This window comes from Onthophagus taurus, chromosome 3, assembly GCF_036711975.1.
Source record: "Onthophagus taurus isolate NC chromosome 3, IU_Otau_3.0, whole genome shotgun sequence".
NCBI lineage: Eukaryota > Metazoa > Arthropoda > Insecta > Coleoptera > Scarabaeidae > Onthophagus > Onthophagus taurus.
In genome coordinates, this window is record NC_091968.1 from 16810405 (window position 1) to 16824464 (window position 14060).

General features: G+C 33.8%; 1 protein-coding gene across 2 annotated transcripts in view; it reads right to left on the reverse strand.

Annotated features, from left to right (window-relative positions):
* Positions 1 to 8731: 8731 nt before the first annotated feature.
* LOC111417700 (major facilitator superfamily domain-containing protein 6) overlaps positions 8732 to 14060 on the reverse strand; it is a 63585-nt gene continuing 58256 nt past the window's right edge. For both annotated transcript variants that reach the window (XM_071194905.1, XM_023050060.2), the window contains exons 5-7: positions 9690 to 9868; positions 9139 to 9634; positions 8732 to 9083 (exon numbers count right to left, since the gene is read on the reverse strand). In XM_071194905.1, the coding sequence (XP_071051006.1) occupies positions 8770 to 9083; positions 9139 to 9634; positions 9690 to 9868 (989 nt within the window). In that variant the 3' untranslated portion in view covers positions 8732 to 8769. The remainder of the gene's footprint in view (positions 9084 to 9138; positions 9635 to 9689; positions 9869 to 14060) is intronic.

Below are 14060 nucleotides of genomic sequence, written 5' to 3' on the forward strand. Positions count from 1 at the left end.
AGAATTACTTCTAGTGTAAAGGATCTGGGTATCGTTTTCGATTCTAAATTGCTTTTCACGAATCATTCGGAAGAATTATTCTCTAAGGCTAATAGGATTTTAGGTTACATCATTAGAATCTCCAGACCTTTTACTAACCTACAATGTATAAGGTCCTTATACATGGCCTATGTAAATAGTGTTCTAAATTATGCATCGGTTGTCTGGAATCCTGTATATGCTGTGTATATTGACCGCCTTGAGGGATTGCAGAAAAGATTGCTCGATATTTGGCTCACAAATTTAACTTACCGTACTGTTCCTACGAGCAGAGGTGCACCGTCTTTGGTTTGCGAACGCTGCGCGGACGTAGATCTGCCGCTGATATACTGTTCTTGTATAAATTGATCAATGGTTTGCTTGACTCGCCCGAACTTATGAATCATATTTCATTCGCTGTGCCCAGCTATTTTACTCGAGATCAGTGTTTATTTAGATTGCCCACTTCTAGCACTAATGCGTACTTTAATTCGCCGTTACCTTGTATTATGAATACGTATAATCGTTATTGTCCTGACGTGGACATTTTTGTTTTATCTTTTAGTAGTTTTCGTACTGCTATTTGTAAATTGAACGTGTGTCAATAATACTTTTTATTTTGTAATTTATTTTAAATATCATTCCTGTTATCTTTTAGTTGCTTAAATTGTAATTGTGAAATAAATAAATAAATATATCATCACCCGGAGCTTTCCGTGTCTTTGATAATTTTATTGGTTCACGTTAAAGAAATCGTTTGTGAAGTGAGGTGAGGTGATAAGGTTAAAGATTTTTTAGATTTCTCCAATAAGCCTTAGAATTGAGTAATTGTAGTGTATGCGCATGCGTGAGTTGGACGGCGTGCTAGGACGGTTGAGCGTGTGGTGATTTAGTTGGTTTCCAGCCAGTGTTCCCGTTTTGGTACAATTGTACTGAATTCAATACGATTTCAGAGATAAAGTACGTGAAAGTAGCAATTCAGTACAAAATTCAATTAATCGGTACAATTGTACTGAAATCAGTACTTTGTTAGAGAATGCAGCTTCTTACTGCTTGTTCTTAATTAAAAGTGATAAAGTAATACGTTTTAGAAGTTTTATTTTAACTTAACAAACGCGTTATTAAAATCTTATAACTTCCGATTTCTCATTGAACCAACATCGAACGATTACGTCGTATAAGTTTTACTTTTTAAAATCTTTGTTCAGTTGTTTTTTTTATATAATATAATACGTTCTTTTTCAAAAATAAAGTAAATTTATTCTTTAGCAGTGAAATTTCGTTTTCTTTCAATCTATTTTTATTCTTAATTCCAAATTACTGCCGTTCGCTTTCAAGTGAACGAATGCAGTGTGCCAAACCCTAACTTAGTCATTGCTAGCTATCAAGAAAAGGGTAGTGCGTGGACAGTTGGGTACGCGAGCCGCTCCGTGGACCTAGCTAGGAAACCCACTACGGGAAACGAGAAGTTTTCGAGAGCTAGTTTGTGACAAATAATTTGGATAGAGTACCTAGAAATATAGATAAGACTGATAAATTTCAGATTCAATTAAAACACATAGAAGATGTAGTAACTACTGAAAATAGAAGAATACCTATAAATAGAGAAAAATCTAATCGTAATTAATGAGTTGATGAAATTTATGGCTAAAATTTAATTTAAAACTTGCTATAAAAATAAAAATGTTGCTTGACGTTTCGATTATTAATTCACATTTTGCAATGTCTTTATCTAACATTATAGATTAACATATTGAGTGTGCCAGCCCTTTTAGGAATTGAATGGAAAAATTTAAAGTAGCACTAATAATTTGCATACTCACCTGGCAACTAATTTCTGAATTGCGATCTCGACTGACAAGTTTTTGTTAACATCAATGATGATGAATATGTGTTCGACTTAAACAATTAATGAGTTAATATCAAAATTAAAATTTGAAGCACATTAAAACCCAACTTGGTGTTAAACATGTTAAACGGTTTCACCATTCAAACGGTATTGTTGAATTTTTAATTCAACAATACCAGATTACAAAACGTTTGCACTTTATAGTGGAAGTAAGGGCTTGTAATATTTCTAATTTAGACCCACTTTTACCACCTCTTGATAAATTTAACCGATAGATAAATTGGCGCTTTTAGCCAATGAGAGCGCTTAAAACCGCTGTAACCATGGTAATTATCTATCGGATAAATTTATCAAGAGGTGGTAAAAGTTTAATTAGTTTTCAAAAGATGTAGTACGTTAATAAGACATGAAATAATATATTATAAATCACTAGATGTAGGTGTACAGTGCAGAGAATCTTGAAGAAACAACAGTTCCACAACTACAAGTTCTCGTTAGTTCAAGACCTTCATCTTCAAAATACCTTCGCTGTCAAGAGGATGATGACTGAATGACATTTTGAAACAAGTTATATGGACGGACAATTATGATGGATGGCAGGTTCTCTTAGGTTATTTATTACGGCGTTTTAACGGCAAGGCGTTACCTGAATTTGTTACGTACTGTGGTAGATGATTTTCTTGACAACCTGACTTTGAACTTGAGAAGAAGCTATTGGCATCAACTGGATGGAGCTCCGGCCAATTGCACTCAGAAAGTATCCCAAGAACTCACCTCAATATAAGTACCAAGGCTTTCACGGCCGGTGATAATTAAACTAAAACTAGAACTAACAGCACCACTATCACTAGAACTAATACTATAGACCTAGAAACTTTCGGGTTAAGCCGTGCGTCTTTTGAAAAAATGTTTGACGTTTCGGATGATATATTGCAACCTTCTTCAGAAACAAGATCGAAAGTGACTTCGAACAGGTGCATAAGGCGGTTAGGACCGTGGAACTAGCCGGCAAGATCTCCATATTTGACGCCTGTGGACTTTTACCTTAGGGGATGTATAAAACATCAGGTCTACCAGACACTGGTAAACATGAGGAAGCACGCGTGCGAGCAGCATTCGACAGTTTTTCTCCTCAAGAAGTACGAAGAGCAACACATGAGGGTGTTTCTTCACGTACAACACAGTGCTTGAATGCGAACGGCCACCATTTCGAACACTTATTGTAATTTGTTTCTAGCTTTTTATACCAATTTTTTGTCATTGGAAGTATATGTTGATAGCTTTTGGAGTTGGATATTACTAAAACTAGTCATCATATTGTGGTCCCTCGGCCGCAAGCGGCATTGGCTTTATCGGGTGTAGATCTTTTGACTAATTAAGCAGAGTTGCTTGCGGTCGAATCTCAGTGATGAAGATTATATCAACCTGAAACTGATCATGATGTTGTGGCGCCTCGGCTACAAGATGCCTCCGCAGTATTTTATCAGGTAAAATTGTAGATATTTTGGCTAATTAAGTCATGGTCGCTTGCGGCCGAGGATCAGTAATTTAGATTATATGAACTTGAAACTGATGATAATGTTGTGGCCTTGCAAGCAGTAACGCAAAGCAAGCGGGCTTGACTCTACCAGGTAAAGTCTAATTCTGTTGTCTAATTAAGCCGAAGTCGCTTGCGGCTCAATGATTAATATTATATCAACTTGTTATAATGCCTTGACTTTATCAAATAAACTTATAGATCGTTTGACTAATGAAGTCATAGTTCCAACATCCCATATGAAATACAAACGCGAATACTTTTGGGCATTATATACGATACGCACTCCTTAAAATATAACAGAGAAATGAGCTCTGTAGATACCGACCAAGATCCATTTACGAATCTGTACATCAGTAGTCAACGTGTTTTCTTTTTAGATTTTATATAATAGATGTGTTCTAGCCCTTTTAGAGTTTTAAAACTGTAAAGGCTTGAATGAACTCAGCCAATGTGTTTTGACAATTGTAATCTCATGTTTAATGGTAAAATATGCAGAAGTTTTGTGTTGGTTTATTGGAATTTTGGGCTACATTCAATACACAAAACGACTGAAAGTTCCGGGTTTGCAATTTGATGGAAATTTTAATAACTTAAAACTTTAATTTAACAACTTTATGGGTTTTTATTATGATTATAAATCCTTAAGCTAAGTGTCCACTTGCGAGAAATGCTCTCGAGTATATTTTCTGGTGGACACGCATCTGAGAGTAACAATCAGAGAGTCCCCACAAACTTTCGGAGAGTAAACACATTGAGATTTGTACTCAAGTGGACACCCACAATTTATCTATCGTGAGAGTAACTGTCAAAAAACGAACACGGTTCGAATTTTGCTGCGAATTTTCTCAATATAACTCGTTTAAAGATAACACCTAAAAGGAAATGGTCCCAAGAAGAAATATTTGAATTAATTGAAGTGTATGAAGAAAATTCAATTCTTTGGAATATCAAATCTAATGAACATAGAAATCGGGAAGCGAAGGATGCAATTTTAACAAGTATTGGACAGAAATTTAAACGGGATTTGTACCATTAGTAATAGTAACTTCTGACAACATAATTTGGTGTTCTGACAGTAAAATTAAGTCTTCTGCTAAAAGTATTTGATTTTTAGTAGTAGTGTGTAGTCTTCTGTAAGAAGGATGTGTTTCATTTGCAATATCTAGTTTTTCACTAGCAATACTTAGTCTTCTTCCAGCAATATCTAGTCTTTTGCAGCAATATCTAGCCTTCTACCAACAATATTTCGTCTTCTGGTAGTAGTGTGCAGTCTTCTGTAAGAAGAATCTGCTTCATTTGCAACATCTAGTCTTTCATTAGTAGTACTTAGTCTTCTGCCAGCAATATCTAGTCTCTTTCAGCAACTGAGGCGTTTAAGTTTATATTTTCTAATAATTTTCCAAAATACTGCCAAGCCACTATTAAGCTATCACGTGTACGACAATAAACTTATAGTTTGCATTTATAAGTCCCATTAAACCAATCGAGTTAACTTTTTTGTGAATCCAGTATGCCAAATATGTGAATGTTGATATTTGTTGACACCCAGCTCTAATCTACGCCAAATCCATGATTTCACCCAACAGCTTCTTTTTATTTTTTTAAATTTTGTACAACACTATTCCACTTGCAATTTTGTTTACATCCATATTTACAAACACCAAGCACTGAAAGAAAATAAATTCTACTTTCCATAGCACGGACACATTTCACTAGTGGACACGGTCCTGAGAGAATTGTCTCGGAGAAAGCTCTCGGAAGTTTTATAGAAGCTCTCGGAGAGCTAAAACAGTCTCAAGTGGACACAGAGTTGAGAGTAGATATCGAGAGTTACTCTCAGAAGTTTCTCTCAAGTGGACACCTAGCTTTATATAACCGCAGTTATATTGCCAGTTTATATGCGAAAAGAAATATCAAAAGAAGAAAAAACAATGTACTTCATTGTAATAAGTAATTATTAGATAGTGGTGATAAAGTTTTAAAGTTTTTTTGTTATTGAATATGTTTCTTAATTTTGCGGCCCACTGTACTTATAAAATGTCATTTAAAAATTTATTATGACGATGTAAATAATGTGAAAATAAAAAGCAACTATAAAGCTGCCAGTTAGATATCCTCGCAATGCTTGCGAAGTATTCACATGTTTATTCTTGAAATAAGTGGAATATAACCAAGTCGTGTAACACTATATTTCAAATAAAATCAAGAACCCGTGCGACGATAGCAACAAACTTTTACGCGAAATTTCCTATCTACTTTCTTAGCTGATATCTTCCTTATTATTACAGATAGCGAAAAACTAAATGCACCACTGGAAAGCTTGAATCTTTTTTTGGTCTGCCGATAAGTTGATATTAAGATCAATAAAAAATGAAGAACACCGGTCTGTACTTAAAATAGCTCAAAATTACCAAACTTCAAGGCCTTGTGCAAATGTTATAAAACCGAATTTTAATAAACTGTTATCACAGTCAGAAAGAGCGCTCCTTCAACTATCTTAATCCGGGTTTTCGTCGGTCAATATCTATCGGTGTCATGCTGAAATTACCCTTAACCTTCCGGCAGGCGCGCCTATTTTTATTACACGAGCAGACGCGTAGTGTACAATCTACACATAGGAAAATTTCTTCGTTTGGGGGAAATTTACATGTTATTTCAGAAAAAAAAACAGTACAGAGAATACACGACACTTTATTGTTGTATTTTATGTGTTTACAATAACATAATGGACAACTAATGAATCAATTGTGAGTCACAGTCTGAATACATTTCGCAAGTCGAGCAAGTTATCATTGTTTTTGAGTGTTTTTTACATATGAATTGCTTACATTTACAACATTTTTGTGTAGTATTTGTATTTGTACAGAATTTACACCTCTCTCGTTTTCTAGATTGAGTTGGTTGTGTTTCCAACATCCCGCACTCGTCCTTGTAGGATATTTGCAAAAACGCTCGAATATCCTTTGGCAGCAAAATTATTTGAGCTCTCATAATTAGTTGCTCTTTCATTAAAGCAATTGCTAAATTACTTAAGAAAATTCTTCGTCGACGCTGATTTCCCGTAGAATGTTTTGTGATATACAATATTTGCGAGTTTATTTCCGCTATATTTAGGAGCGTAAAAAACATGACTAATGGGCATCGTCTAGTGACCCTCGAAATAGACTAGGCAGCGCACACTTTATCAACTGTATCTACTGCTCCTTTCGTTTGATTATAACTTAAAATTATTTTGGGTTTATGTGATTCTTCGTCAACTTCCGGTAAGTCGTGCATCGTTGATAACAATATAACTGCTTTGTTTTTTCTTGGTACATAATAGTATCTTTTTGAAAGCCAAATAAAGACGATTGAGGCTCACGATTTTTATTTGGCAAAAATTCTGCAGGAATTTCACTTTCTCCGAGTGACTATCATGTTCACTTCGAGCAATTTTTTCTTCTTCATCGGATATATCGCTGTCGTCAATACTTTCCTTAGGTTCCTCTTCCAAAAATCTAACAATCCATCTCTCAAATTATCATTCCTTAACTTTCTTAATAAAAATAAAGAAATAATTCGAGTAAAAATTAAGTGAATAACATGAACAGGCGCGTACGTGTATTTTATACACAAACTCACTTAGGGTAGGCACACATGGTCGATTATTCATCGATGAAACAGTTTAGTTGGATTGGTTTGAAATCGCGATGCATTATCAATTTATAACCGACTAAATTGTTTAGATATTCATAAATCGTGTTGTATGCACACACATATCGATTTCGAAACAACTTGTATTTATATTGTATTGAATATTGAATAATACCTGGAAATAATTCAAATTTTTGAAATAATGTAATTGATTTACTTATTTTCGTCTTCATTGAAAGTATGCAACCATTATCACAATATTGGTATTGCAATACACGATTTGCGTATGATGCGTATTGCACTGTGATATTGGTTGCATACTTGCAATGATGACGTTGGGTACGATAATTAATTAACACACTGTATTTAGTGTAGTGTATAATTAACTGCGGTAGTAAAACGGAAAATAATTTAACTTAATTTTTGATATAAATTCACTTATCATAAAATAATTGAGAGAAACTAAAGTAGTAATTGATTTATGTTATACTAGAGAAGACACTTCAACCCTCACTAAAGTTGCGCGCGCAACCTAAATTCCTAAAAAGCTCAACTAAACTATCGACTGTGTGTGCGCTTCAATATGAAGCTGTGGCATTATTGCAGTTGTACGATAGTTGCACAACTTTTTAATCATAAGTGCACATCGACTCCTTTTGATTAAAAAATCGAGTTGATCTGCAGTCGCATTGTGTGCGCACCTACATTAAACTTAAACTTAATACATTTATGTCCATCGACTAAACTATCGGCCGACTAAAAATCGACCATGTGTGCCTACACTTAATCTCAGTAATTTATTTTTTTCTTAATTTTTAAGCCTCTCAAAAAATTTTCAACCGGATCCCTCAAAAGACATATTAACTCTAAAGGAGTACCTGCTAAAGAAAAGTTTTTTTATCCGGAAATTACATCATTCTAGCCCTAAAACACAATTGTGTGTACTTTGTATCCCTCAACGCAGAAACGCTTAAATACTCTTCCTCTAAACAACTTCCTTATTTGATAGGGGAAAAACTATAGAAGTATATCTATCTTATCGAAAATTTCCTGCTCTTTCTAGTAGTGTATAACACGCGGCAATCGCGCGCTTGCACAAGTACGTTTTTGGCCAAAAACTGCTAAATTCATACGTTTTAGCCATTTTTAAACCTTGTTCTGGCCATAACTTTCTTATATGAGCAGGATTTATTTGAGCCGGGTTTTAGATAGAGAAAGATTCAAGCTTTCAAGTGGTGCATTTAGTTTTTCGTTATCTCTAATAATAAGGAAATTATGGGTAAAAGTTTGTTGCTGGGATGTTTGTTGCAATCGTCACACGAGTAAATCAAGATATTTTTGAAGCACACTTGATATATATTTCAATACAGCTAAAAAAGATGTTTTAAAAGTTATTTCGCTAAAACCCTTTAATAATAATTAAGCCCTCTATTATTAGGCAGCAAAGAAACAGCTGTGACGTTCCCGAACGAATTCACCGGGAAAGACGCGCTCCGGTCAAATCACTTTTCCAAAAATTAATCCGGAATTACCCAATATCACGAAACCACCACCCCTGTAGACACCGACAAATTATAAACTTGCTAATTCATCCATTAAACTAAAAGACCTTTGTTCTATGTTGCGCGACGTTTCCCCATTCTTTATCTTCTATTTTTACACAATTACATCGACAATTAAGGTATAAAAACAAATAAAAAAATTTTTGATTTACATCTAATCAATTTATTTACGTGACTTGTTCCAGTTTTTGAACATTTTGAAGATCTTTTTGTTGATTTTCTTGAACATTTTGTTGTACATTTTGTGTATTATGTTCCAATTTTTTTTGATTATTTTCTGTCATTAAATTAGATTGTTCAGTTACATGATAAACAACATCTTTTCGGTCGTCTTCGTCAAAATGACTCTTTAAGATGGTTTTATGTAAAATAACGTGTATTAAGCTGCATAATAACGCGAAAGTGCTGAAAATTTGGAACGTATATCTACCACCCAAATATTTATAAATAACTCCTCCTAAAATCCCTCCAATAGCATATCCTTAAATAAAAAATTTGATTGGAAAATCAAGATTTTAATTAAAACATTAACTCACCAAAACCGTCATCCATCCCAGCAGCAATTCCTTGTAAAGTGGCACTCATTCCAGGCGGGGCTATAACATTAGCGTATTCCACAATAGTCGTATATGTTAATGCGTAAGTGGGGCCTTGCATAAAGCATTCAATTAATAATATCCACCAAGGGTTTGGAACGATTGAAATTAATCCCAAGCGTAATGCGTAAAAGATAAAGCACATAGTGAATGTTTTTGTGTGCCCGAAACGTTCCAAAATTAAACCCCCGATATAAAAGAAGACCACCTCTCCAATTAAAGTTTCGGCCGCTACCGTTAACCCTTCGATTAATTTAATATTCAATGTACCGCTTGCTAGGGCTAAATCCTCGAGATACCAAAATAAGAAGAACACTATAAATCCATCAACTACTCCAGCACAAACAGAAAAAGATATGAATACGATGGTATCGCTGTTGTTTAGTAAGCGACCTAAATCTCTGAAGATGTTTTTGGGTGATTCGATTACAGGGAGCTATAAAAAAGATGTTAATAAAAGATCTAAAAGATGTAAAATTATTAAAAATTACCTTTAACTTGAAACAGGCTATTAAATCGAATAAAACAAAAATTAACATGCAGATTATTGCTGGTTTGTAAGATATTGCGTTGGTGGAGAAAAGATTGACGATGTAACCGGATATTAAGGCGGTCGAACCGAAACCTATTGTTCCCCAAACTCTTTGTTTTCCGTATTCGTGATCCAAACCTAAAATAAATATTAAAAATATAATAAAACAATAATGATGTAATTACATGTTACATCATTATTATCATTATGCTACCAACATTTTTAACACAGTTTTTTTGGGTTCCAATAAGTGATTGAAATTCAACGCATACTTTCAATCTAAATATCTTTGATATAAGTTGTCTAAAATCTACATTAAACAAGAAAACGGGACGAGCGTTGAGACACTTTGAAAAGAAACTGGAAGAAAACCAGTTCCAGCAATGCAACCAATTAAGACCTAACAAGAAATTATTAACACCATTAAAAAACTAAAAAATAATAAATCTTCGGGGCTTGATGAAATATGCAGCGAACTATATAAGAAAGATCAGATCTGATAAGATCGATATGGGAGAGGGAAGAAATGCCTCAAGAATAGTGATGCGGAATAATATACCCACTGAACAAAAAGGGCGACCCTCCCAACTGCGATAACTACAAATGGATAAGTCTTCTGATAGCAGCATACAAAATACTGTACAGCAAACTTCACCCCTATGCTAACGAAGTGGTCGAGTACCAGTGTGGATTCACTCCCGGAAGGTGAATTTACTCATTGCGGTAAATGCTGGAAAAGAGCCTTGAATATAACATCAAGACACACCATTTGACTTTAAAAAGGCGTATGACAGTATCAATGGATCCGCTCTCCTTAACGCAATGATAGAATTTGGGATACCAGAAAAAATCGTACGTCTAAATCAAACGAAAATACCAGATATAACATCATCTGTTACGATACAAGCAGTCTCCAAGAGCTTCCAAATAAAGCAAGGACTGAGATAGGAAGACTCACTCTCATGCTTACTCTTTAATCTTTTTCTTCTTCTTGTTGATAGACCATATGGTCTGTTTAGTTTGTGTGGTTTTGCCGTGTTATGTCCTGGGACGTAGATTGCTAATTTGCACCTTATTTGCTCCTTTGGTATCAGCATGCATTTGGTCTTATCAGTAGAGATTCTTTAAACTAGCACTGGAAAAGGCAATCCGAGAAATTGGAATAAGAAGTGACCGTACGATCTTTTATAAATCAGAACAACTTCTGGAATACCCCGATGGTATTGATATTATAGCTCACAGTAAAATAGACTTGGAGGAATGCTTCATCACACTAGAAGAGTGTAAGTTGGAGTAGTAAGAGACTTGGAGAAAAGAAAGTACATGGTTGCCACTAGAGACTCGCCAAGCAAACATTTGTTAACAATTCATTTTGGCGAATACTTCTTCGAACAAGTTGATAGTTTTGTGTACTTGGATCTCTCGTGAACTCTACCAATGAATGTGAATGTAGGGATGAAATCAGACGACTTCTCAATTTCGCAAACAGGTATTTGTTCAGAGACACTTCTGCTCGCGAGTCCTCAGTCGTAAAACAAGGATAACAATATACAATCCGCTAGTGAGGCCGATCCTCACATACGGAGCGAAAACGAGGACGTGAAGGCCTCAAAAAGATTATTAGACCCGTGATCGAACAGGTCCAGTAATGCACAAGATATAATTTAAAATTGATGTTTCGAGTTACGTCTTTCTTTAAACTTAAGTGTTTTGGATTTGGCCCGCTTTAGGTGGTAGATAGGTTGGAATAAGATTTTACGACAATGGGCCGACCTGGCGATAGTTAACCTGGCGCCAGATAAATAGACAATACATACTGTAGCGGTACAAAAAGAGTAATATGAATATCTATAGTGACAGAAGCGCTAGTGATGAGGAGAAGGAGAAGAGGACGGGGGAAAGAGCAAGACACACATGCAAGTTAAAGTAAAGGAAATAATGAGAACAAGAGAAAAAAACTTTCGTTACCGAAATGGAAATATATATATATATATATAGAGAAGCACTTAAAAGCAAAGGAGAGGGAGAGATAAAATAAGATAAGAGAAATATACAGGGTGAGTTATTAGTATCCCGGCTGTCGATAGTTACAAAACCGTTTGAGAAACAAAAAAATATTTTATACAAAAGTTGTTTGACTCATCACTCATCACTTTCTATTACGTAAAATTATTTTCACTTATACAGGTGTTTCATTTAACCGTAGCGGAGAGTACGTAAATTTGTGTAAATGGAACATCCTATTTTATCATATTATGAATACAACTAAATTTGTTTATACAGCCGTATATGTTACTATTTCACAGCGTTCATAGTTCCTGAGATATTCAACTGTTCTTCCAAAATGTGTCCATTACAGGATCTTTTTTAAAACGATGTAAAATCGATATTTTTTTCGATTCTTCCTTGAAACTACGTCAGACAATAGTCATAGCCAGTAGGTAGATGATAGTATTCAAAGATATTAGATACACAATACAGCGTGTTTATAAAGCTTAGTTACTTTTGATGTTTTTCAAATGGCTTTTTCATAAGTTTTTTAAATGGAACACCCTGTATATTGTGTGCTAATTGAATTGCTCATCAAGTTCCCTTTAATTAATGATAAGTATGTCATATGTGTAACTTTAATAGTTTTCCTGATATTTAGAATTTAAAGAAAAATGTGTAATAAAATGTCATTATTGTACTTAAACAAGTGACAGAATGTGATTTTTTTTAGTTTGTGTATCATTTGTAGGTCAGTAATATATATATATATTATATCGAAATACACTTAAAAAAAAAACTTTGATAAATAAATAAGCAAAACGTGATAAAAATACAAAAAATACAATTAAATGACAAAACAATAAATCCCTTTTTTACTTTTTATTACTAAATTATTTGAAGGAAATGCAGCAACAAACTATAAACAATTACTAAACGTTGCTCAATAAGTAGGTATTAATTTAATTTACATTTAGAAGTTGTTCAAAATGCCGCCCATTTTCTCTTCTACAAGCATTAGTGCGCTGTATAAAAGACCTTGAGGTATCCTTTAACATGTGCATCTTATTTTCTTTAAAGTCGTAAATTATATGACAAAACAATTGCATATTTTATTATTTACATCTTTTTAAATCTCATAAAGTACCAAGTCACATTAAAATTTGGTATATGACATCAGAACTATTTTACATTATAAAATATTAATCAAATAATAAAAGGAAGAACAAAAAAAACTTATAAACATAGACAGAATATACTATTAAGTACAATAACGTATATTTTATTACACATTATTCTTTAAATACTAAATATCAGGAAAGCTACTACAAGGAAGTTAGATATATGACATGCTTATCATTAATTAACGGTCCATTTAAAAAAGTTATGAAAAAGCCATTTGAAAAACATCAAAAGTAACTAAGCTTTATGAACATGCTGTATAACGTATCTAATATCTTTGGATACTATCATTTACCTACTGGTTTTGACTATTATCTGACATAGTTTCAAGGCAAAATTGGAAAAAATGTCCTTTTTACATAGGTTTTAAAATGGACACATTTTGGAAAAACAATTGAATATCTCAGGAACTATGAACGCTATGAGTTAGTAACATATACGGTTGTATAAACAAATTTAATTCTATTCATAATATGATAAAATATACAGTCTGTTCCATTTAAAAAGTCAACATACTCTCCGTTACGCCTAAATGGAGCATCCTGTATAAATGAAAATAATTTTAAGGAATAGAAAGTGGTAAGTCAAACAAGTTTTGTAGAAAACATTTTTTTCTTTCTCAAACGGTTTAACAACCATCATTCGCCGGGCTACTAATAACTCACCCTGTATAAGAGGGAAAACCATGTATTAAAGAAAGTAAGAGTGAGATGTTAAAACGTATTCATCGATGTCATAAGCTCAAAGCACTCGATGTCATACAACAAATGTTAGCATAGATACGAAACATTCCAAGGAAAACCATGTCAATTTATGACATTCCACCCATTACTGCTAATGCTATACCGTTAGATCTTACGCAAACTAATATTTAGGCTGAATTTCGTAAAACAGAAATATAAACAAGAACTTGACTTAGCCGGCATTTGTAACAGAGAGATCAAATGCAGAAAAAAAAAGCCGCAGATGTTACCAGTGATCAATACTTGCTCATTTTATCATCAGTAGTAAAGTCCAATAGTAGAAATCTACAACCTTCCACTTCTATTAATTCAGCGGAACCACATTCAACCAGTGTTAAGCATTTATCCAGAAGATCACATTTCTATTATTTTTGAAACATTAATTAGTTAAACTACTTTTCAAATTCCAATTTCTT